The 26,822-nt window shown below is 44.6% G+C and overlaps 1 protein-coding gene across 1 annotated transcript in view; it reads right to left on the bottom strand.

Moving 5' to 3' along the window:
- Positions 1-2,740: 2,740 nt before the first annotated feature.
- lrp8 (low density lipoprotein receptor-related protein 8, apolipoprotein e receptor) overlaps positions 2,741-26,822 on the bottom strand; it is a 485,237-nt gene continuing 461,155 nt past the window's right edge. Inside the window, exons 17-19 of the mRNA XM_051932703.1 lie at positions 18,433-18,501; positions 9,400-9,572; positions 2,741-3,353 (exon numbers count right to left, since the gene is read on the bottom strand). Of these exons, the coding sequence (XP_051788663.1) occupies positions 3,315-3,353; positions 9,400-9,572; positions 18,433-18,501 (281 nt within the window). The 3' untranslated portion in view covers positions 2,741-3,314. The remainder of the gene's footprint in view (positions 3,354-9,399; positions 9,573-18,432; positions 18,502-26,822) is intronic.

The following is a 26,822-nucleotide window of genomic DNA, read 5'->3' as shown; positions in this document are numbered from 1 at the left end:
AATCCCGGGCAGGGTGCCAACCCACCACAGGACACACACACCCACACACCAAGCACACACTAGGGCCAATTTAGAATCGCCAATCCACCTAACCTGCATGTCTTTGGACTGTGGGAGGAAACCGGAGCGCCCGGAGGAAACCCACGCAGACATGAGGAGAACATGCAAACTCCACGCAGGGAGGACCCGGGAAGCGAACCCGGGTCCCCAGGTCTCCCAACTGCGAGGCAGCAGCGCTACCCACTGCGCCACCGTGCCGCCCCTCATTCTAACCATCTTCTTCATTAGTTTTGGCTGCTAATTAACTTCTTTTGCCTTAATTTTAATTAACTTGATTCAGGCCCCTTTTCTTTAATTAGCTGCCAAACAATAATGAGACATAAAACAAGCCGCCACATGACCAGCTCACCTATATATATCTGAAAATAAAGAAAGGTGAAGGTCTCAGTAAGGCTGATCTCTCAGGACCCCAAAACATTTTGACATTGTTCTTAGAAAAAACAGAAAATCAACAGTTCTGGAAATGTCTGCTATCTCAGAATGAGAGCAGCAACAAGCCATGGAATTAAATAACGAGTTTAATTAACAGCAAGAATTGGCTTCTCATTAAGAAACTGGTTGGAGTGAAATTAGTTGGAGTTTGAAGCCCCAATTTAGCTGGTCAGCTGTTGACTTGTTTCATATTTGATTTCTGTTTGGCGGTCATTTAATGAAGAAAATAATTCAGAGCACCGAATCCTCACAAACAGGGTTAGTAAAATGAAGGTAAAAAGACGTTAATTAGCACTGGTCACTGATTAGGACAAGGGTTAGAATGAAAACTAGCAGCCACTGCGGCCCTCCAGGACTGGAGTTTGCCACCCCTGGCCTAGGCATTCTATGCAATGCCTGCGTTTCATACATTTAAACTCTCTGTCCTGGTGATTTATTTACTGAGCTACCCGGCAGATGTGTGTAAAAGATTATCGAACCAAAACAAATAAAAATAAACCTGACAACCACATCCAAACGAGAGACGAGAATCAAAGTCGGAAAAAACAGGCAAAGGCCTCAAACCAAACAAAACCCGCGAGAAGCACAATAACAAAAGGTTTTGTTTAGGTATTTTTTCAGTTTATTTGTATTTATTAAGGAGGTTTGTATCCACAGATTAGATAATGAAAGGAGCCCTGCTGTCGTGCCGACTCCGTGTGATTCACGATCCTGTATGTCACACCATCTAGCAATGCGTGAAGCAGCGCCAACGGCAGCTCTCAAAATGGCGTTGAGAAAAGGACCTAAAAACCAGCATTCATCGTGTGGATAACACCAAATCAATTCACTCTAAACCGAATCGTGACACTGTCACTAACATTAACGTCATGCGTGTGCAGGTCACATGACACGTCTCCCATGCTGCATAAAAGAAGAATGTGAAGAGTAAAGACAGCAATGAATTAAAACGGTTAAGAAACGCCACAAAAATAAATTCCCCACAATAAAAAATCTAAAATAACGCAAAATACACGTGTCGTTACAAAAGGAAAATGAAAGGAGAAACTAATGTCAGAAATGAAATCCCTACCAATAAAATGTTGGAATACAATAAAAATATACGTTACAAAAATGGCTCAGTACTAAAGTTTCGACCTCTGCTTGCTTTCCTCTCCTCGTAACAACATTGTGGCTCAATGACGTTGCACACCCAGCATGCCTGGCAGTGGTCCCCACCATGCTTATAGAAAGAACCGGAACTGACGATGTCACTGAAGCAGATGGTCAGGGCCATCAGAAACAAAGCGACAAATAAAATTCATCTCTTGCGGTGGAATACAATGGAGGGGGGATAAAAAAAGATACTGAGCGTTGACGTCTACGTTTTTTGTGGATTCTTTGCACCATGTCCTGTGGTAATAAGGTTCAAACCATTGTGGAAAATTGTGACTAGTCCTAGAAAGGAAAAGTAGAAAAGTGGACCCGGCGATGAGAGAAAAAGAGAAAAAGGAGGACCAAAAACAACAAAAAAAAAAAGGGTCATTTCTAACAGTGCTACCTGACAGGACTCCAATTCCCATCATGCTTGAGGGTCGCTGCACCACCTGACTACTCCTGGCTAAAACAGAAAATGTACAAAGTAAGCCCAAAAATCAGCACTATGTCATCGACAGGGGCTTCTGGGAAGATACCAGTTAGGAGCAAGATTAAGATGGATGTGGGATTTACAGAGGAAGACGTTATCCGTTTCTTCGACAACTCTGCGGTATCGTGTTTCCTCACGTGTTTGTCTTCTACCGAAACAATTAGGTTGTGTTTGTCATTTTGTGGGGCGATTATTTAATGTCACTTTTGTGTATTATTTATTGAAGATTTTAAGTTACACACGACGGCCTTTCCGGTGTCCACTGTGACCTCCCTGTTTCCATGAGGCTCTTGTGTCGGTCAGCCCTGATTTTATTCACTTTTTCAGTTTTATTCTCTTTTTTATTTTAGGTGGATTTGCTCTTTTCCCCTTCCACCGTGGAGCTCGATGTCACTCGTCCACATGATGGTCAACTTGCTGCCATTAGTCTCATTTTGAGGCTCTCGATTTATTTACGCATTAATAACAATGTTCCTTTAGATGGAGAATTTCATCAGAAGCGCGTTAACAAATGTCTGGAGGGTCACCTTATAAATGTGACTCTCAACGTCTGCCTTTCTGGACAGACGCCGCCTCCTCGCTCTCGTCCCACTCGCCTCCTCGTTCCTTTGGAGTTTCGAAAGCCGCCCAGGCTGCCCCCCCCACTGGAGCCAGTGCAGCCAAGTGCCTCAGTGCCTTCTACCACAAGCCCACCGATCGCTTTAACCCCGTGTCGCCTGGCCAGCAGGCCTCCCATGCAGGTGCAGTTACTGCCGGCTTGTGTTGTCTTTCCCACCTGCTTCTAATCGATCCACGCTATTGGTTTGTTGAAAACGGTGACGGAAAAAGCTTCACTCTTATTTACAGTAAAAAAATAACATTTACAGGAATACAAAGCAGTGATAGGAAAAGTCACTTTACACAACGCTGGGTAGAGAATTTCCCCGTCCCGCACAGCACCCCAGGGTACCTGGCGAGCACTCGCTCGCGTCTGCATATGAAGTCCACCTGACGTGGTCAGAATGGGTCAAGTCTGACCCTGCAACACCCCCCCCCCACCCCCCAATAATGAGACCCCAAAACTCTAAGCCTAAGAACAACTAGCAGTGCAACCCCTTGGATGTGAGAACGCCGGCGACTCCTTGGCTCCTTCAGCCAGTGGTCTTCTCTCCTCCATCGACGCTGCAGACATCGGGGAGCACAACGCTGTTGGTCTTCAGGGTAAGCCATCGTCCTCCAGGCTGAGAGCCACACGCTGTGAGGCAGAGAGGAGAAAAACGCGTTAGGGACATGAGGGCAATGAGAGGTAGTGGGGGGCAGAGATGGGCACGGCCCTGAGTGACATAGCACTATATACAGAAAACAGATGTGAAAGGCACTATATACACTAGAGAGATGTTACAGGAACCATACAACATAAATAAATAGATTTGAAAGGCAGAATATAATAGATATGAAAGGCACTGTTCAATAGATAGGCACTACAGGTAGGAAACAGACATGAAAGGCACTATATACACTAGAGAGATAACAATGGAACCATAAATAAATAGATTTGAAAGGCAATATATAACAGATAGGCAGACAGATATGACATTTTTTATATAATAGATAGATAGGCACAGTAGACAGATGTGACATATGACAGATAAATAGATGTGAAAAAGAGTATAAGATCAACAGACACATGTGAAAGGCATGAAAAAGGCACTGTATGGTGTAAATTGACATGAAAGGTGCAATATAACAGATAGATATATAAATAGGAAAGACGCTATATAATATATAAAATGTGTATGTATGTACTGTATGTATGTGTGTGTGTGTGTATATATATATATATGACATACAGTGTATATACCAGTAACGGTGCACTACATGATAACGTGCAGTGAATACACTTGACGTGAGCGTTCCTAGTTTTCTTTCCCTATCTCTGTACGTTTACCATTTGTTTGCTCAGAGGTTGATGCTCTTGCTGCTTCCTGAGCAGCTCTTCTTATCTCCACTCTAGCGGCCCGCTTCTTTCGTCAGCATCTTTTCGTGTTAAAACTGATTAAGTCAGTGTTTATGTTGCAATTACTTAGAACGTTTTTCTTAATTTTTCACTTAAGCTGGCACTTAAGTCTTCAATCTGCCTCAAGAATGATTTAAGATATGAAGAGGTAGAGGAAGTGATGGTGAAGGTGGTAGGGATGAGAATGGCGCCCGTATGCATGCGCTTCACGGTCGGCCCTACCGAGATTTGATTGTATAATAAAATAAAAATAAAAAGAGGAATAACCTTGGAGGTCAATCATCACCCCAAAGCGGATAGTAAACGTCACGTAGTATATGAGTACCAAATTTCAGGTCAATCAGTCAAACGGTTTGCAAGCAACAGGTGATTTAAAATCCTGGACAGACAAACGTACAGCCACAGTAGCATATTATATATGAAGATATATGTGTGTGTGTATATGTGTGTATATACAGTGGTGTGAAAAACCCCCTTCCTGATTTCTTATTCTTTTGCATGTTTGTCACACAAAATGTTTCTGATCATCAAACACATTTAACCATTAGTCAAATATAACACAAGTAAACACAAAATGCAGTTTGTAAATGGTGGTTTTTATTATTTAGGGAGAAAAAAAAATCCAAACCTACCTACCTGTGTGAAAAAGTAATTGCCCCCTGAACCTAATAACTGGTTGGGCCACCCTTAGCAGCAATAACTGCAATCAAGCGTTTGCGATAACTTGCAATGAGTCTTTTACAGCGCTCTGGAGGAATTTTGGCCCACTCATCTTTGCAAAATTGTTGTAATTCAGCTTTATTTGAGGGTTTTCTAGCATGAACCGCCTTTTTAAGGTCATGCCATAGCATCTCAATTGGATTCAGGTCAGGACTTTGACTAGGCCACTCCAAAGTCTTCATTTTGTTTTTCTTCAGCCATTCAGAGGTGGATTTGCTGGTGTGTTTTGGGTCATTGTCCTGTTGCAGCACCCAAGATCGCTTCAGCTTGAGTTGACGAACAGATGGCCGGACATTCTCCTTCAGGATTTTTTGGTAGACAGTAGAATTGATGGTTCCATCTATCACAGCAAGCCTTCCAGGTCCTGAAGCAGCAAAACAACCCCAGACCATCACACTACCACCACCATATTTTACTGTTGGTATGATGTTCTTTTTCTGAAATGCTGTGTTCCTTTTACGCCAGATGTAACGGGACATTTGCCTTCCAAAAAGTTCAACTTTTGACTCATCAGTCCACAAGGTATTTTCCCAAAAGTCTTGGCAATCATTGAGATGTTTCTTAGCAAAATTGAGACGAGCCCTAATGTTCTTTTTGCTTAACAGTGGTTTGCGTCTTGGAAATCTGCCATGCAGGCCGTTTTTGCCCAGTCTCTTTCTTATGGTGGAGTCGTGAACACTGACCTTAATTGAGGCAAGTGAGGCCTGCAGTTCTTTAGACGTTGTCCTGGGGTCTTTTGTGACCTCTCGGATGAGTCGTCTCTGCGCTATTGGGGTAATTTTGGTCGGCCGGCCACTCCTGGGAAGGTTCACCACTGTTCCATGTTTTTGCCATTTGTGGATAATGGCTCTCACTGTGGTTCGCTGGAGTCCCAAAGCTTTAGAAATGGCTTTATAACCTTTACCAGACTGATAGATCTCAATTACTTCTGTTCTCATTTGTTCCTGAATTTCTTTGGATCTTGGCATGATGTCTAGCTTTTGAGGTGCTTTTGGTCTACTTCTCTGTGTCAGGCAGCTCCTATTTAAGTGATTTCTTGATTGAAACAGGTGTGGCAGTAATCAGGCCTGGGGGTGGCTACGGAAATTGAACTCAGGTGTGATACACCACAGTTAGGTTATTTTTTAACAAGGGGGCAATTACTTTTTCACACAGGGCCATGTAGGTTTGGATTTTTTTTCTCCCTAAATAATAAAAACCACCATTTACAAACTGCATTTTGTGTTTACTTGTGTTATATTTGACTAATGGTTAAATGTGTTTGATGATCAGAAACATTTTGTGTGACAAACATGCAAAAGAATAAGAAATCAGGAAGGGGGCAAATAGTTTTTCACACCACTGTATATATATATATATATATTCTCTTTAATAAAATCCCTATGTGCGTCCAGGTGTCCGTGTGTGTGTGTCTTCTGGTGAAGTGCACATGCGCAGGGCACGGTGCAATGCACGATATTACTGTCACAAACCAGTATTACTGCGAGAGGAAATTAAAGGTACACAATACAGTGACGCATATTACAGCCACATACAAGCCAGTATTACTGTCAGAGGAGAGTAAAGGCATATTACCGACGCGCACGCCTGTATTACCGCCAGAGAAAATTAAAAGTATATTACGGACGTACAAGCCAGCGGATGTACAAGACGGTATCCTTCAATAAGGGCGCGCACAAAAAGGCGAGCCTCAAAAGGACGACCTCAATTGGGCGCAGCGAATAAAGGCGCACGTAAATAAAGATCTGCACCTGTTGCTCTTCACATATTCCAGAGCCATTTGAACTAAATTATCTACGCGCCCTTATTGAATAGAGCCGTACAAGACAGTATTACTGTCACAGAAAATTAAAGACACACAATACACGGTGGCAGCCCACGAAGGACGGTCAGCTCAGCAAGTAAACATCAACAAAAGAAAGGCTGAAAGAAAGAAAAATACGACCAACAAAAAGAATGAGGTCAAAGACCCTTGCCATTTTAATATAGACTGTTCCTACTAATGTTTATGCACTACTGTTCTAATGACTAGTATATATATAATAAATATATATACATATATACATATATATATGTATATATATATATATATATATATATATATATATATATATATATATATATATACACATATACATATAAATATATATACATATATATATATGTATATGTATATATATGTGTGTATACTGTATATGTGTATGTATGTATATGAAAGGCACTTTATGAAAGAAATAGATATGAGCGGTATTAATTACTAGCTAGGAAAGGCACTATAAAATACATCAATGCCCACTTTCTAGATCCTAAAGGGACTTTTGCCTTTACGCAGACTGCACACAGCGTGTTGCTTGCTGAACAGTAAAGTCCACATTACAGATCTGAAACAAGAATGACATCCCGAATCGGTGCCCCCTATGGGACAGACTTAAAGCAGCAGGTTTGACACTCTTGTCAGGAAGGGAGAAACGTTACACCAGGAGCTGGTAACATGACATCTCCTGCCATCCATCAGGCATCTGCTCTGGACAGGCTCACTAAGCATTGTTTTCATTCATTTCATTTGAGTTAGGCTGCAGCAAGTTTATGGTCCAGCAACAAACATACGAAGTCCCATCTGATCCGTGGTCAGCAGCCTCAGAACCAACTTTGCGCAGACACGTCTCATTTTCAAATCTGCAATGCCACTAGCGTATCCGAAGCCGATTTCCCAATTTGCACATGAACTTGATGTTAGCTCGTTGTTCGAACTCCAACACTGCGCCGAATGACTACGCACAAGTCTAACTCAAACGGTAATTAAAACAATACTACACGGCAAAAGCAATCCAGACCTGCTGTAACTGGTCTACAGACGTGCTGCGCTCCCCTCCACAACAATGTGTGTGTAATCTAATCTCTCACTCTCCCGCTATATCGCAATTCCGGGGACTTTTTGACTGCCCCTCATATTAATAAAATATACAAATCCTTAATTTTATGGAGCACCTATTGTGGAAAAAATATTTTGCAATGAATCTGCCCCATTTTTTATACTAGCTGTGCTACCTGTCTAAGTGGGGTTGAAATCTAAGTAATCAAAGGACCGCATTGTTAACATTTGCAGTGCACCATGCAGTGTGTATATCTGTTATATGCCATTTAGTATGGGGTTTTAAAAGCAGTGTTAATGTTTGTAATGCACCATCTGTTGGAACAGCAAATTCAATGCATTTCATCCATCCATCCATCCATTATCCAACCCGCTGAATCCTAACACAGGGTCACGGGGGTCTGCTGGAGCCAATCCCAGCCAACACAGGGCGCAAGGCAGGAACAAACCCCGGGCAGGGCACCAGCCCAAAGCAGCGCACACACACCCACACACCAAGCACACACTAGGGACAATTTAGGATCACCAATGCACCGAAACTGCATGTCTTTGGACTGTGGGAGGAAACCCACGCAGACACGGGGAGAACATGCAAAGTCCACGCTGGGAGGACCCAGGAAGCGAACCCAGGTCTCCTAACTGCGAGGCAGCAGCGCTACCACTGCACCACCGTGCCACCACTCAATGCATTTTATTACTAAAATGTGATGCGTCATCTGTTGGAATAACAACTGCAATGTATGTTTCTGTTATATCCCATTTGGTATGGGGTTTTAAAAGCAGTGTTAATGTTTGTGATACACCATCTGTTGGAACAGCAAGTTCAATGCATTTTGTTACTAAAAATGTGATGCGTCATCTGTTGGAAGACAACTGCAATGAATGTTTCTGATTTTTGCCATTTGCTATGGGGTTTGTAAAAGCGGTGTTAATGTTTGTAATGCACCATCTGTTGGAACAGCAAATTCAATGCATTTCATCCATCCATTATCCAACCCGCTGAATCCTAACACAGGGTCACGGGGTCTGCTGGAGCCAATCCCAGCCAACACAGGGCGCAAGGCAGGAACAAATCCCAGGCAGGGCGCCAGCCCACAGCAGGGCACACACACACCAAGCACACACTAGGGACAACTTAGGATCGCCAATACACCTAACCTGCATGTCTTTGGACTGTGGGAGGAAACCCACGCAGACACGGGGAGAACATGCAGGCAGGGAAGACCCAGGAAGTGAAGCCACAGGTCTCCTTACTGCGAGGCAGCAGCGCTACCACTGTGCCACCACTCAATGCATTTTATTACTAAAAATGTGATGCGTCATCTGTTGTATCCCATTTGGTATGGGGTTTTAAAAGCGGTGTTAAAGTTTGTGATGCACCATCTGTTGGAACAGCAAGTTCAATGCATTTTATTACTAAAAATGTGATGCGTTATCTGTTGGAATGACAACTGCAATGTATGTTTCTGTTATATCCCATTTGGTATGGGGTTTTAAAAGCGGTGTTAATGTTTGTAATGCACCATCTGTTGGAACAACAAATGCAATGCACTTTATTACTAAAATGTTTGTAATGTGCCATCAGTTGGAATGACAGAGACACAGCAGCTGGGTGGACACCGACTGACACTTACCCTTTAGATAGTACCTTTCACAGTTTACATCACAGTGCATGCAGTTGGACGCACTTACCGCAGGATACACATGCCCAATGTGCTCCGTCCTGCCAATGTGGATTTCATCGTCCTCGTCCTCTTCGGTGGTCTTCCTGTAGACGGGATTGTCAAAGTTCATGCTCTTTGTGTTTTTCCTCCTCCAGTTTCTCCAGATGAGGAAGCTGCTGGTAAACACCAGGCTGATGACCGCTGTGGGAAGAAAGAGGAGCACAAAACATGAGTGCCCATGACATGACAAAGCAGAACACGGGAGAAGCCAGCTGTGGTCTGGAGATCAGGGCTTAATCCAGTCCTTGGTCACGAGGGGGACCGGAGCCTCTGCAGCAAAGCAGGTAATAACCCTGGAGGGGGCACCAGACTGTTACCTCCAATAGTCTATATAGTGCCTTTCATGGTGAATAAATGCTAAAGTTCTTGCTCTGGGCTATATGTGACATCTAAACCTCGCTTCTATACCCTCTTGTCCTGTTTTATGAAAAAAAGACCAAAGTGTTACCAGTGGATTCCTGGGGCGGGCATTGGGGTATAGCAAGTAAAACAAACAAAACGCCAGGCATTGCTGTGTATTGCTGTGCCATTGACGTCTCTCTCTCAGTTGCCATCAGCTCGACCGACTTTGAACTGGGCTTCAGGGTGCCGTCGTGTTTCAGGTTTTTAGTATTCATTCCGTGCCGTGCCGTGCCGTGTTGTCAGGTTGTTGTGGGGCTCAGTGGTGCCCCCTTGTGGTCACAACACACATACCTAACTACATATCAAAATAATGTACAAATTATGAAATGATATATTTGTGATAGGATCAGAGTGGACCACCAAGGACTCCCTCTTGTACACCAGACTTTAAATAAATCTAACAAATCAAATGAATCAAAAGTATCAGTTCACTTGAACAGGCAGTTTGAAAGAATCAATTCGGTCAAGTCAGTCAAAATGCCCATCTCTAATGTGTGGCAATGGCTGCCAGGTGGGTGCTGCATATTGCTGGTGGTTGAAGTGGCTCCTCACTGTTCATGTAAAGCACCTTGCTGTAAGGAGACCGGTTTGCTTCCCGGGTCCTCCCTGCATGGAGTTTGCATGTTCTTCCCGTGTCTGCGTGGGTTTCCTCCCACAGTCCAACGACATGCAGGTTAGGTGCCTTGGCGATTCTAAATTGTCCCTAGCGTGCGCTTGGTGTGTGGGTGTGTGCCCTGCAGTGGGCTGGCGCCCTGCCCGGGGTTTGTTCCTACCTTGCACCCTGTGCTGGCCCGGATTGGCTCAGGCAGACCCCCGTGCAGGTTGGACAATGACTGACTGACTGACTTTGAGAAGTTAGAAATGTAATGAATGAATATTAGTGAATTAACCCGGCTGGGTTCCTGCCACGATAGACTCCCAGAGCTGGAGTAAGAAGGTTTGACAGTGACAGGTGGAAGGTGTCACACATGCACGACTGCTCACTCTTTGATGCAGACTGTTTTACAAGTGCACTGGGGGTCTGCTAAAGGGGTGAACGCCAAGGAGAACAAGCCTGGCATCACTTATGCCCCACCTCAAGTTCCATCCAACTGGCACAGAAGCAGGCAACTTCCTGACGTCAGGTGTCGTTTGATTGGATGAGCTCGAGCAGTGTGGATGCACCAGCAGTTTTTTTCATCTCGCCACAAGGGGGCGCCAAGTCATTTTTCCATCCAGCTGGGAATTATTACAGACGTCTGCAGTTTTTTGACTCTCTCCTTATTTCACAAAGGACAGAGTGACCTGTCGCTGTTCTACTGGGAACCATGAAGTGTGATGCTCATTCTGCAGTTGTGCACCTTTGTAGTTTTTCATTCCTAATCCACCCATCCATTCATTTTCTGGTCCTGCTTAACCAGAGCAGGGTCGAGGGGGAGCTGGAGCCTCTCCCAGCATTCACAGGGCACCATGCAGGAATAAACACCTGGACAGGGCAGTGGTCCATCTCAGGGTGAACGCCAACCCACCTGGCCTGCATGTCTTTGGACTGTGGGAGGAAATCAGACGATCGTGTCACGTCTTTTTAAATGACTCTGCTCACATTGTGATGGATGGCAGACGTGGGCTGGCATCCCTGCTGGGTTGGTTCACGATTCTTTACTTAGCCAGCAGGCCAAGGTAGTGAGTAGGCAGGAAGGCAGGCAGGCAAGGTGCCTCAGTCAGGAGGATGGCAGAAGATGCCAACATACTGTAGAAGTGGATACAGAAGCGGATCTGAGGACCCTTATTCAACTGGGATGCCAGTATAATGGAGGGAGAGGGAAAGTCAATCTGCCTGGACCATATGCTTCCCTGACATGTTAGATGGCAGCATACCTGGGCCATGGTACCCATATGCACACTTGCGGGGCACGCTGAGGAAGTGTAGTTCCATGGCATAGCCCTGTTGGGTTCCATGGGTACCATCCGGGGGTGCTGCCCTACTTTGTGGGGCTTCTGCCTAACCCAGAAGTGCTTCTTATGTGCAATGCCCTGGCATCGGAAGTCTTTCACTGTCGGGCAACTGGCGCGAATTTTCTAGGGGCGCCGCGAAAACTTTTGTAAAATATTTAAAATTGCTAGTGTTTTTGAACTTTTGGTTGATTAAAAAGATAATGTTTAAAAAAAATATTTTATGTTGGAAAAACAGATAACGGTTAATCAGATTGTTGAATAAAGAAATGTATTTATTTTGAATGCAAGTTAAAATTTTCGCTGTTCACCATCTATCTATATTACTAAACCACAGTTTAATTTATGCAAATTTATGCACGGCGGACGCACCGAGGCGCATGCATACTCCGCCGTGGCGCCCCAGAGTCGAACGCAGCGCCTTCCCAGAGTCAGTAGGTGGCGCCCAAACAACACAACCTGTAAACCACACTTGCTCTACTCCACTGTGACAGGAGGCTCCCACAAATACAAAACGAGCCCGTATGGATAAACACAATGAACGAGCGCGCCCACAACGCGCCTTTGACACAGCACAGGCAAAGGAGGCACGTACGCAAATGGAGGGAGCTCAACGATTAGTAATACAAACACGAGCCCGTATGGCTACGACCTGTAAACGAGCCTGTATGGATATACACAATGAACGAAGGCGCCCACACAAAGAAACCGCTTTAGTTCAAATAGGGTTATTGAATTAAATGGAAACTTTACCATGCCTACGACCTGTGAACTAAACCTGAGGTAAAGCGTGCACGCCAGGTTGTACAGCCGCCCGGACGCGACCGCCCACACCACCGCATATACGATCACGCAGCGGCTTCCCACCGAGGCGCATACGTACTACGCCGTGGCGCGCGCCCGAGAGTCAAACGCAGCAGCTTCCCAGAGTCAGTAGGTGGCGCCCGAACAACACAACCTGTACACTGCACTTGCTGTAATCCACTGTGCCAGTGATATAGATCACACAAGGGGGGCTCCGCCCCCTGCTCGCTTTGCTCGCCTACCCCCAGCGTTGGGTATCCTGAAATACATTAGTCGAGCTCGTTCGTCTTGGAGCCGTGCCCACTTTGCTTGCGGCATTTCAGACGCGCGTTGTAGGCGCCTGCGTTCATTGATTTTATCCAGCCGGGCTCGTGTTTGTATATCCGTCAGTCGAGCTTGTTCGTTTTGAACCCGTGCCTGCTTTGCTTCCGCAGTTTCAGACGCGCGTTGTAGGCGCCTGCGTTCATTGATCTTATCCAGGTGGGCTCGTGTTTGTATCGTTGAGCTGTATTGTGTTTGAATTCGGTGTAAAGCGTTCAGCGGTTTGTACAATCCCAAGCAGCACATTATTCCTTATTTCACTCCACAGTAGTGCCACTCACAATATGGCGGCGACGCCTGCGCCTTCCATAGTAGTGCCACTCACAATATGGCAGTGACGCCTCCGAATCCTCTTTGTGGACCTGTAGGACCTCCGTAGCCTCTTCCGTTTGAATCCGGGCTGCAGCGCAGAATCCTCTTTTGTGTGTGGCTGTGTCGTTAGCTATGGGCGCGTTGTTGCTTCATTTCTCATTCACGTCAGTTGAGCTCTTTCGTTTTTGGGCCGTGACACCTTCGTTCGCGGTGGATACGACTTCGCTGGCGGTCTATGAGACGTGCGCTGTACGCGCCTGCGCAGTATGTCTCATGGTCCCATCGCCGTGTACCTGCGTCCATGCCATCCGGTTTACCATTCTCGGTTAGTAATATGGATAACGGTCACAGACTCAAACCAAGTGGCTTCCCAGACTCAGTGGCTGGCACACGAACACCACAACCTGTAAACTGAACTTGCTTGTGCTCCACTCTGCCAGCAGTCGGTGTCAGCAAAGGTAACGGAATCACGTCTCCACAAAACGAAACCGCTTTAGTACAGATATGCTTATTTAATTAAATGACATTTCCCCAGACGTTCCCAACCTCCATGATATGTCATCCATCCAGATGTCGGACGGAACAGAAACTGATTGCCATTGGATTTACGATTCTCTAGAGAATTGCGGGCTTGCTAGTTCATCATAATATCAACACCAGCGGTGTCAAAAACACATCTCATGAGATTTAAAAAGTCTCGTCGTTAGAAGATCTCGCTCACTGTACGGATAGAAGAAGGCGGAGCAAATACAGAACGAGAAAATACGAACGCTACATTTCGGCTCTTGCCGACGAGAGAATATCGCTGTAGCTGCAGCTCTCACCACTTAATCGTCTGAGTATTACTATGGAAAAATGAACCTTATTTTCACTCTGACACCGCTGATCAACACAGTAAACTTTGTAAACTCAGTGACCTTTTCCAGTTCTTTGTGGTGAAAAACATTTTGTTGTGATGCAAGCATTCGATACTTCCTTGTAATTTAATTCTCAACGATTATCACTCGCTTTTTATTTACGGTAATTTTAATTAAAATTCATACATAGTTTATTCTAAAAACTCCCAAAAAACTTAGATGGAGACATTTCTAATTAGAAACGATGCAAGTGATAAGAAAGATAAACCGAACGAGAACAGGCAAGATAAGAAAACTGTAACATCAACAGGAAAAAAGCGGAAATACGATGAAGATTATCTTAAATATGGATTCATTCCATCTGATAATGACCCATCACTGCCGTTTTGCTTGATTTGCCGAAGAACTCTCAGCAACGAAGCAATGTTGCCAAGTAAACTGCATCGCCACATTGAGACAAAGCATCGTGAGCAGATGGGCAATCCGATCAGTTATTTCGAGAGTCTTACGGAAATGAAGTCTAAGAAACGCGAGAGACTTCAAATGATCGACAAGGAAATGCGTGTCTGTCTTTCGAAAATTGATCCTCGCATCAATCTCATATGTGCTGAAAAACAATCTCAACGTTCACATTAATTAAATTTAAGATTTATCCTTTGATTCCTTTATTAATAAAATGTCTTTCAAACTTGTAAAATTAACTGTTTTTATTGGTGATTGTCCATAGATCGTATCGTCACGACTTTATTTATGGGCAGTCCCTCAGGTGCGCCGTGAAAGAAAATTTTTGGACTTAGTGCACCGCAACTCGAAAAAGGTTGCCTTTCAATGTCTTATCTAAAAGGAGCCACTCTGCCTCACCCAGGTTGGGTGCAAAGAGCACAAAACTCACCTGGGAGGAGGAGAAGAGAATCTTTAACTGTGTTGTGTTTCTGGAAGCCTCTTTTAGGGGAATTTGTTACAATTAAAGCTTGGATTTGCACTGGGGTGCTGCTGCGCCCCCTGCAGGTCACAACATACATAGTGCTGTATACTGCAGGATGGCAGGTTGCTAGCCCACCACGATAAAATGGACAGCAGCTGGCAAAAGTCTTCACCCCCTTGGAATTTTTCACACTTTATTGTTCCACAACATGAAATCCTAGTGGTTTTTATTTGGGTTTTTTGATGCTGATCAACAGGAAAGGCCTCTTTAATGGCCAAGTGAGAACAGACCTCTGTAAAGTGGGCTAAATTAATCCATCCATCCATTTTCCAACCCGCTGAATCCAAACACAGGGTCACGGGGGTCTGCTGGAGCCAATCCCAGCCAACACAGGGCACAAGGCAGGAACCAATCCCGGGCAGGGTGCCAACCCACCACAGGACACACACAAACACACACTAGGGCCAATTTAGAATCGCCAATCCACCTAACCAGCATGTCTTTGGACTGTGGGAGGAAACCCACGCAGACACGGGGAGAACATGCAAACTCCACACAGGGAAGACCAGGGAAGTGAACCCAGGTCCCCAGGTCTCCCAACTGCGAGGCAGCAGCGCTACCCACTGCGTCACCATGCTGCCCGGGCTAAATTAATGACAAATATACAACACAAAATCACCCCTAAATCATTAGTCCTAAGTGGAGATCCCCTCATCCGTGGGGAGTGGCGGCCCATCCGGAGTTAGTTCCTGCCTTGCAGCCGTAGCAGTCAGGACAGGCGGTGGTCCTCTGAGACCCTGAACTTGGGGTCCACCGCAGGGCCCACTGACAGACACACATTTGTAGAGTGGCCAGTTGACCAAACGTACAGGCGACCCTGCTGACAAATTTAGGGAGAGCAGCCCACTGGAGACCCTCAACAAAGTTGCAGAAGCAACAAAAGAAAATGTTACGGTTTTATTTTCTTCTGCTTTTTTTTGCTCAAAAATGATAAACAAACAGCTTCAAAATGAATCGAACGTAAGATAGAAATGCCATGTAACGCTCAGGAATAATAATAATAATACATTTTATTTATATAGTGCCTTTCCCATGGTCAAGGCACTTCACAGAGTTTCAGATAGAACGGCAGGGTATACAGTATATCCATCCATCCATCCATCCATCCATTGATCCATCCATCCATCCATTCTCTTCCGCTTATCCGAGGTCGGGTCGCGGGGGCAGCAGCTTGAGCAGAGATGCCCAGACTTCCCTCTCCCCGGCCACTTCTTCTAGCTCTTCCGGGAGAATCCCAAGGCATTCCCAGGCCAGTCGAGAGACATAGTCCCTCCAGTGTGTCCTGGGTCTTCCCTGGGGCCTCCTCCCAGTTAGACATGCCCGGAACACCTCACCAGGGAGGCGTCCAGGAGGCATCCTGATCAGATGCCCGAGCCACCTCATCTGACTCCTCTCGATGCGGAGGAGCAGCGGCTCTACTCTGAGCCCCTCTCGGATGACTGAGCTTCTCACCCTATCTTTAAGGGAAAGCCCAGACACCCTGCAGAGGAAACTCATTTCAGCCGCTTGTATTCGCGATCTCGTTCTTTCGGTCACTACCCATAGCTCATGACCATAGGTGAGGGTAGGAACATAGATCGACTGGTAAATTGAGAGCTTCGCCTTGCGGCTCAGCTCCTTTTTCACCACGACAGACCGATGCAATGCCCGCATTACTGCGGATGCCGCACCGATCCGCCTGTCGATCTCACGCTCCATTCTTCCCTCACTCGTGAACAAGACCCCGAGATACTTGAACTCCTCCACTTGGGGCAGGATCTCGCTCCCAACCCTGAGAGGGCACTCCACCCTTTTCCGGCTGAGGACCATGGTCTCGGATTTGGAGGTGCTGATTCCCATCCCAGCCGCTTCACACTCAGCTGTGAACCGATCCAGAGAGAGCTGAAGATCACGGCCTGATGAAGCAAACAGGACAACATCATCTGCAAAAAGCAGTGACCCAATCCTGAGTCCACCAAACCGGACCCCCTCAACGTCCTGGCTGCGCCTAGAAATTCTGTCCATAAAAGTTATGAACAGAATCGGTGACAAAGGGCAGCCCTGGCGGAGTCCAACTCTCACTGGAAATGGGTTCGACTTACTGCCGGCAATGCAGACCAAGCTCTGGCACCGATCGTACAGGGACCGAACAGCCCTTATCAGGGGGTCCGGTACCCCATACTCTCAGAGTACCCCCACAGAATTCCCGAGGGACACGGTCAAATGCCTTTTCCAAGTCCACAAAACACATGTAGACTGGTTGGGCAAACTCCCATGCACCCTCCAGGACCCTGCTAAGGGTATAGAGCTGGTCCACTGTTCCGTGACCAGGACGAAAACCACACTGTTCCTCCTGAATCCGAGGCTCGACTATCCGAAGGACCCTCCTCTCCAGGACCCCCGAATAGACTTTTCCAGGGAGGCTGAGGAGTGTGATCCCTCTGTAGTTGGAACACACCCTCCGGTCCCCTTTCTTAAAGAGGGGGACCACAACCCCGGTCTGCCAATCCAGAGGCACTGTCCCTGATGTCCATGCGATGTTGTAGAGACGTGTCAACCAAGACAGTCCTACAACATCCAGAGCCTTGAGGAACTCCGGGCGTATCTCATCCACCCCCGGGGCCCTGCCACCAAGGAGTTTTTTGACCACCTCGGTGACCTCAGTCCCAGAGATGGGGGAGCCCACCTCCGAGTCCCCAGGCTCTGCTTCCTCATTGGAAGGCATGTTAATGGGATTGAGGAGGTCTTCGAAGTACTCCCCCCCACCGACCCACAACGTCCCGAGTCGAGGTCAGCAGCGCACCATCCCCACCATATACAGTGTTGACACTGCACTGCTTCCCCCTCCTGAGACGCCGGATGGTGGACCAGAATCTCCTCGAAGCCGTCTAAAAGTCGTTCTCCATGGCCTCCCCAAACTCCTCCCACGCCTGAGTTTTTGCCTCAGCAACCACCAAAGCCGCATTCCGCTTGGCCTGCCGGTACCTATCAGCTGCCTCCGGGGTCCCACAGGACAAAAGGGACCGGTAGGACTCCTTCTTCAGCTTGACGGCATCCCTCACCGCCAGTGTCCACCAACGGGTTCGGGGATTGCCGCCACGACAGGCACCGACCACCTTACGGCCACAGCTCCGGTCAGCCGTCTCAACAATAGAGGCACGGAACATGGCCCATTCGGACTCAATGTCCCCCACCTCCCTCGGGATGTGGTCGAAGTTCTGCCGGAGGTGGGAGTTGAAGCTACTTCTGACAGGGGGCTCTGCCAGACGTTCCCAGCAGACCCTCACAACACGTTTGGGCCTACCAGGCCTGACCAGCATCCTCCCCCACCATATATATATACAGTATATAGCATTGTACAAACCAGATAAATAAATAAAGAAATAGGAATAATAGGAAGACCACTCACCTGCAGGGATGACGATGCTAACCACGGCCACCGTCACGCCGGTCAGCAGAAGGAACTCTGTGCTTCCCCCTGGAGCCAAAAAAAAGAAAGAAACGTGAGACCCTCACAAGTCACACTGAGGTGGTGGTCACTGCGATGTATACGGACCACCACCAGGAAAATGGTGACAGCTGCTGCCTCTGACAAGACCACCTTACCAAGCCAAGGAAAGTATTAACAGTAAGACATTTATTACACAGAACAAAATCACACTGAGGGTCTGTCCCAAGTCCCCCCTGCCTGTCTCGGTGGCCAGCTTCTTAGGTCAGCTCAGCGCCTTTCCTTGCTAAGATGTCCATATGCTGATGTATAGAGCACATCTCGCAGACCACACAATGGCAAATGTCTTTATTAATATAGTGCCTTTCACAGCAACAACGGACCTGATTGATATCCAGTATCGCCATTTACAGTAATGGGGATCACAAAGTGCTCTGCAAACCCAGTGCCTTCACAACTAAACATACAACTTGGTTCAAGTCCACATCCACTTATTGGCGCCACATGCTGAATCGCATTTCAATGTGTATTTCGAGTGCCTTTCTATGCCACATGTACTGTAATTTATGGTAATAATGGCACTAGTAGTCAGCACTGAAGATGTTATGCCAAGACATACTGATATACTGCGGTGCCTTAACATTGTGAGTCGGCCATTTTCTAACCCTCTTATTCCTGAGCAGGGTCACCCGGGGGGGATGGGGGTCTGCTGAAGCCTATTCCAGCCAGCATAGGGTGCAAGGCAGGAACAAACCCTGAACAGAGGGCCCAGTGATATTTCAGTTCTAATATTAATTGTAGTTTTTATCTTATTTTATAAAATTAATTTTTTATTTTTATTTTGTTCTAGTTTTCAGTGGAGTCAACAATTTTTATTTTTATTTAGTTCTGGCTTTTTTACATAATATTTGTACAATTTTAGTTTTTCTCTGTTGTAAGACCACAAGTGCTGGCCTACACATATATCAAAGTCAGTAAAATACACTCGCAGTTCATAATGCCGTTAAACACAGCTTGACTATCAATGAGCAAACAGATCATGTGGCCCAATGAGTGTAGTCGGCAGGATCAAATGTTTCAACCCAAGAAACCAGTCTGTGCAAGCACGTTACTGTTAAGCTTTAAACGAGCACGCATTTCGAGAGATCTGTTCATGTTGCAATGGCGTCCACTGCACAGATAGCCACACAGTGAAAAGATTCGCTTGACGAGTGCCTGTGATGAAGGTGCACAGAGGAGGTCGTCATCCACTGGTGCCAGCAGACTGCATGGTGACGATTTCTGCTGCCAGGACTGAAGTGCAGTGACGTGCGGTGAGGTTCACGGCTGGTGAGGCACGGACTCCTTCAGAGCCAGATTTACAAATATATGAACCCCAAAGAGTCGCTTATTCACTATTTAATTGGCACATTGACTACTGGTTATGTTTCATATCACATCAGTTTTCTTTACACACATATAGGTAAGGCGCATATTTGGATAAGAAAGAACGTTACATAGCGGCAAGAGAGCGCATTTGCTCCTCACCCTCCATGTGTTCTAAATTTGCCTTTGCAATTCCACAATTCCCACTCATTTAATACAAATGAAAGTATAGAGAGGTGTACAAAAAAAATGGATTTCAGTTATGACCTTCATTGAAATATCCATCCATCCATCCATTTTCCAACCCGCTGAATCCGAACACAGGGTCACGGGGGTCTGCTGGAGCCAATCCCAGCCAACACAGGACACAAGGCAGGAACCAATCCCGGGCAGGGCGCCAACCCACTGCAGACATTGAAATATTTAGTGTTTATAAAAGCGTTTAATTCTGATGCTTTAATCAATTTTAATACAGACTGTTCAACAAAAGGGTTAGAGTATTTTATTCTATCCTTCTCCATGACAATCTCCGTCACTTTCTTGTAAAAGTCCTCCTTATTTTCCTTTAGTTTTAAAAATCTTAATCTTCCATTTTGGCAGTCAGTCAAAATAAAAAATAAACAGAGTGCCGCAGTGCACTTGACTTTCTGATATCGTAACTTATCAGCGCCTCTGCATAGTACAGCAATGAGCGCCTGTTGGGCTCACATGCGCCCCCTACTGTCTGCCCCACTCACCTTGTGCCTTTTCACTACGGTTTTATAAGTCTGATCATCAAGACTAAATATGTCACACACATTCATTAATGATATTAGCCAGACTGTGGAATGTCAGGGTGTGTAATAAAGGTGTCTGCTAACATTATATTGGCCACATACAGAGAGACAGCAGCAGGCACGCGCCAGTCGCACACATCAATCCCGTCAGTGTGACGGAGAGTGAAGTCCGAGCTGAGGTGAGGCGCATTGTTGCAGCACCTTGCATTTCTACCCTGTATTTGAAAATTCAGTGATTTTGACTATAAAAATGATCAAAACTTTTGGAATCATATAGAAAACAAATGTACAGTGCATCCGGACAGTAGATAGATAGATAGATAGATAGATAGATAGATAGATAGATAGATAGATAGATAGATAGATAGATAGATAGATAGATACTTTATTAATCCCAATGGGAAATTCACAGTATTCACAGTGCATCACTTTTTCCACATTTTGTTATGTTACAGCCTTATTCCAAAATGGATTAAATTCATTTTTTTCCTCAGAATTCTGCACACAACACCCCATAATGACAACGTGAAAAACGTTTACATGAGATTTTTACAAACTGAGAAATCCCATGTCCATAAGTATTCACACCCTTTGCTCAATACTTTTGTCGATGCACCTTTGGCAGCAATTCCAGCCTCAAGTCTTTTTGAATATGATGCCACAAGCTTGGCACACCTATCCTTGGCCAGTTTCGCCCATTCCTCTTTGAAGCACCTCTCAAGCTCCATCAGGTTGGATGGGAAGCGTCGGTGCACAGCCATTTTAAGATCTCTCCAGAGATGTTCAATCGGATTCAAGTCTGGGCCACTCAAGGACATTCACAGAGTTGTCCTGAAGCCACTCCTTTGATATCTTGGCTGTGTGCTTAGGGTCGTTGTCCTGCTGAAAGATGAACCGTCGCCCCAGTCTGAGGTCAAGAGCGCTCTGGAGCAGGTTTTCATCCAGGATGTCTCTGTACATTGCTGCAGTCATCTTTCCCTTTATCCTGACTAGTCTCCCAGTTCCTGCTACTGAAAAACATCCCCACAGCATGATGCTGCCACCACCATGCTTCACTGTAGCGATGGTATTGGCCTGGTGATGAGCGGTGCCAGGTTTCCTCCAAACGTGACTACTGGCATTCACACCAAAGAGTTCAGAATTTTCTTTCTCATGGTCTGAGAGTCCTTCAGGTGCCTTTTGGCAAACTCCAGGCGGGCTGCCATGTGCCTTTTACTAAGGAGTGGCTTCTGTCTGGCCACTCTACCATACAGGCCTGATTGGTGGATTGCTGCAGAGACGGTTGTCCTTCTGGAAGGTTCTCCTCTCTCCACAGAGGACCTCTGGAGCTCTGACAGAGTGACCATCGGGTTCTTGGTCACCTCCCTGACTAAGGCCCTTCTCCCCCGATCGCTCAGTTTAGATGGCCGGCCAGCTCTAGGAAGAGTCCTGGTGTTTTCGAACTTCTTCCACTTACAGATGATGGAGGCCACTGTGCTCATTGGGACCTTCAAAGCAGCAGAAATTGTTCTGTAACCTTCCCCAGATTTGTGCCTCGAGACAATCCTGTCTCGCAGGTCTACAGACAATTCCTTTGACTTCATGCTTGGTTTCTGCTCTGACATGAACTGTCAACTGTGGGACCTTATATAGACAGGTGTGTGCCTTTCCAAATCATGTCCAGTCAACTGAATTGACCACAGGTGGACTCCAATGAAGCTGCAGAAACATCTCGAGGATGATCAGGGGAAACAGGATGCACCTGAGCTCAATTTTGAGCTTCGCGGCAAAGGCTGTGAATACTTATGTACATGTGCTTTCTCAATTTTTTTATTTTTAATAAATTTGCAAAAATCTTAAGTAAACTTTTTTCACGTTGTCATTATGGGGTGTTGTGTGTAGAATTTGAGGGAAAAAATGAATTGAATCCATTTTGGAATAAGGCTGTAACATAATAAAATGTGGAAAAAGTGGTGCGCTGGGAATACTTTCCGGATGCACTGTAGATAAATAATAAATAGAAGTAATGTTACATAATCACTGAGTATTACTGACGGTCACGAAATGCAAGTGAATAGAATTGAGTCTTTAATCTTGTTTTGAATTGTTGACGACTCCTTTATGTGATGAGGTAACGAGTTCCACAGGTGAGGAGCAGCAGCTGCCAAAGACCTGTCTGTCCCCCTTAGTTTTACACTTGGTACAAGGGACAACAAGAGACAGCTGACCAGAAGATCTAAGCTCTATAGATGGCTGATGTAAAACACACAATTCAGATAAATAGGCAGGAGCAAGTCCATGTAAAGATTTAAAAACTAGCAACAAGATTTTAAAATCAATTTGAAAACTGACAGGCAGCCAGTGTAAAGAAGCTAATATTGGAGAAACAGAATCAGACTTTCTTGCCCCAACCAGAAAGCAAGCGGCAGCATTCTGGACCAACTGTAACCTGCATATCAGGGATTTGCTAATCCCAGAATACATTGAGCTGCAGTAATCGAGGCGAGAAAAGATAAAAACAGGAGTAGCTTCCTCAAGATCCCTAGAAAATAAAAAAGGCCTGATCTTACCTAATAGACAAAGCTGGAAAAAGCAACTCTTGACTACAGAATTTACTTGATTCTCAAAAGAGAGGTTACTATCAAAGATAACACCAAGACTGTGGACTTGAGGTTTGCAAAAGACAGAGAAAGAGCCGAGAAGTCCAAGACCAATTTGGGCTTCAGCTGATGGGCCCACTATAAACACCTCCGTTTTATTTTGATTTAGATCAAGAAAATTATTAGCCATCCAGGATCTTAATTCAGACAGACAGTTGTGGAGTTGATTTATTGCAGAGTTGCAGACAGGAATATAAACCTGTGTATCATCCACAAAGCAGTGAAAAGAAATGTTACATTTCCTAAAAATCGCTCCAATAGGGTGAAGGTATATAGAGAACTAGCAAAATACCCGCACTTCGCAGCGGTGAAGTACTGCTTTCAAATTTTAAATAATAAACTGAGGGAAATTATACCAATAATTAATTGTTAAGGATCTCTTTGTCTACCATGTTGTCAGTTCGCCCCTCCGGTTGTAATATGACCAAGTTGTGCGCTGAGCTTACTCTTGAGCATGCAACGTATAGTTGGCCATGTGAAAAGCAAATCCAGAACAGCAAGACCGCGCCAGCTGCGGAGCTCAGCTTGGAGCGAAATGAAGTGAATGAAATGAGGTGAATGGGAGGGGAGATGATCACGTGACTCCAACACCCGCCTTAACTCTCCATCCCTCCACAAACACACAAACACAGTCTCTCAGATCCCAACTCTCCTTTATATATATAGATAAATAGCAAAATATGAGAAGTAGTGTGTTAAAGAGGTTATGAAAAAGAAAAGGAAACATTTTAAAAATAACGTAACATGATTGTCAATGTAATTGTGTTGTCATTGTTATGAGTGTTGCTGTCTTTTATATATATAATACACACACACACACAAACATATATATACATATCTACATATACACATATCTACATATATATATACATATACACATCCACATATATATACACATATATATATAAATATATATATACACATATCAACATATATATATACACATACATACACACACACATATATATATATATATATATACACAGACACATATATATACATATTTACATATCTACATATATACACATCTACATATATATACACATATATATACATATCTACATATATATATATATATATATATATATATATATATATATATATATATATATATATATATATATCTAGACATACATACATACATAGATTGACACATATATATATATATATGTAATATATGTATATATATGTTATGAGTGTTGCTGTCATATATATATATATATGCTATATATATATATCTATATAATTAATAAAAGGCATAGCCCTCACTGACTGACTGACTGACTACTGACTGACTGACTGACTGACTCACTCACTCACTCACTCACTCACTCCCTCACTCACTCACTCACTCACTCACTGACTCACTCACTCACTCACTCACTCACTCATCACTAATTGTCCAACTTCCCGTGTAGGTGGAAGGCTAAAATTTGGCAGGCTGATTCCTTATAGCTTACTTACAAAAGTTAGGCAGGTTTCATTTCGAAATTCAACGCGTAATGGTCATAACTGGAACCTCTTTTTTGACAATATACTGTAATGGACGGCAGCTTGATGGCCGTGGGAGGCGGAGTTGAGTGTCACGTCATCACGCCTCCCACGTAATCACGTGAAAAGACTGTGAATGCAGTAGGGAGAAATGAAGTAAGAGCCGCAAACAGTGAAGAACAAAAAATTCATTAAACAATTGAGAAGGGAGCAAGTGAAGCATACAAGCATCTTCATAAGGGAAACAAAGCACCGTGTAAAACGTAATTTAAATTAAGTTCATTGAAACGCTCCCGTTAAGGATTGTAATAACATATTCGCGAGATAAAATTACGCAGTAGGGAGAAATGAAGGAAGAGCCGCAAACAGCGAAGAGCAAAAAATTCAGTAAACAATTGAGAAGGGAGCGAGTGAAGCATACAAGCATGTTCATAAGGGAAACAAAGCACGGTGTAAAACGTAAGTTTAAATTAAGTTTATAGAAACGCTCCCGCTGCGGATTGCAATAACATATTTGCGAGATAAAAGTTTAATGAGAAGACACGAGGTATAAACGAACCACACGCCGTGGTGCAACGTTAGGGGCAACAGTTTCAACCATTCTATGATCTGCTTCTCACAACTGAAAGACGGCACATGGCGGATGTTAGCCGACTTGCTGACCGCAACGTTAGGGGCTTCAACTCTGGCGCTGACGATAGAGATTCGATTCCCGAGAGGGGATGCAGTGAGTGTGTATGCCTGATGAGCCCAGAATTAGGGAGAAACACGTGTTGCATACTCTTTGCATTATTTGAAAGTAAACTATTAAAACCATTCTATGATCTGCTTCTGAGAACAGAAAGAGGGCACGTGGCGGATGTAAGGCGACTTCCTGACCAACCACAAGCGTAACCTGGCAGGTAACCACCCATACAGTCAGATTGTGATTCAGAAAACGAATGCCATGAATGTAATTACCACGATCTACATACTGTCAAATAAACGAAACACACGCCGTAGCGCAACAGCTGTGAAAAGCGAGGTTCACAAAAAAACAGATCCTTAACAAATTGTTATTGGTATATTTTCGATCCGTTTAAAAAGGTTTTATTTTCTTCTTAAAAAATTAAAAGCAGTACTTTGCCGCAACGAAGCGCGAGAATTTGGCTATATATATCTGCTTCTCGCAATTAAAAGAGGGCACGTGGCGGATTTTAGACGACTTCATGACCAAACATAAGTGTTACCTGCCAGGTAGGGTTACCACTTTTAATACAAAAAAATAAGGGACGCATACTGCAGCGGGTGCCACATCCCAGTGCCAACACTTTGCAGACTCTACTTTAAAGACCCGCCCTCCTCACTGGACAGTTAAAAAGACCAATCAAACTAACAATGACATCAAGTATTACCCAATCAAAAGTAGGAAAGGAGGCATCTTCATAAAATGTGTGTGGGATGATTTGCATGAGACGCTGTTTTAAAAAAAATGATAAAAAAAATACGGGACAAATCCCGTCCCATATTGATTCAAAACGGGACGCGCAATTTCATTCTCAAATATGGGACGATTCCGTTTTTTAAAGGACGGGTGGCAACCCTACAGTGCCAGGTAACCACCCATACAATCAGATTATGATTCAGACTAGGAATGCAATGAATGTAATTACCCCGATCTACATACAAGGCGAAAGTCTTGCAACATTCAAAGATGATGGTTTGGGATAAGTACACCATACAACATAAAAGAGCTTATGAAGCCTTGAACCGAAAAAAGCAAGATCTCAGAGATCGTAAAAAAAAAAATAGGAGGTAATGTCGTTTTACTCGCTGTACATTTTAGTCAAACATTACCAGTTATTCCACGAGGGAGACCAGCAGATGAACTCAACGCGTGTTTAAAATCCATGCTTCTCCCACGCTCGGTTATATGTCGCGTGTTCTTGGGTAGGTGCACCAAAAAATGTATACATTTAAGCATGTAATGAGCAAACAAAAAATGAGGTATACCCGAAGGCACTGCAGTAGTACTTAATGTAACTTTACTTCTTAAATGTTAATGTTTTACTGTTTAATAATTTATACGCTTCTTATATGT

The sequence above is a fragment of the Erpetoichthys calabaricus genome, chromosome 10 (genome assembly GCF_900747795.2).
Source record: "Erpetoichthys calabaricus chromosome 10, fErpCal1.3, whole genome shotgun sequence".
In the NCBI taxonomy this organism is placed as follows: Eukaryota; Metazoa; Chordata; class Cladistia; order Polypteriformes; family Polypteridae; genus Erpetoichthys; species Erpetoichthys calabaricus.
This window is presented reverse-complemented; position numbering and strand designations above follow the sequence as displayed.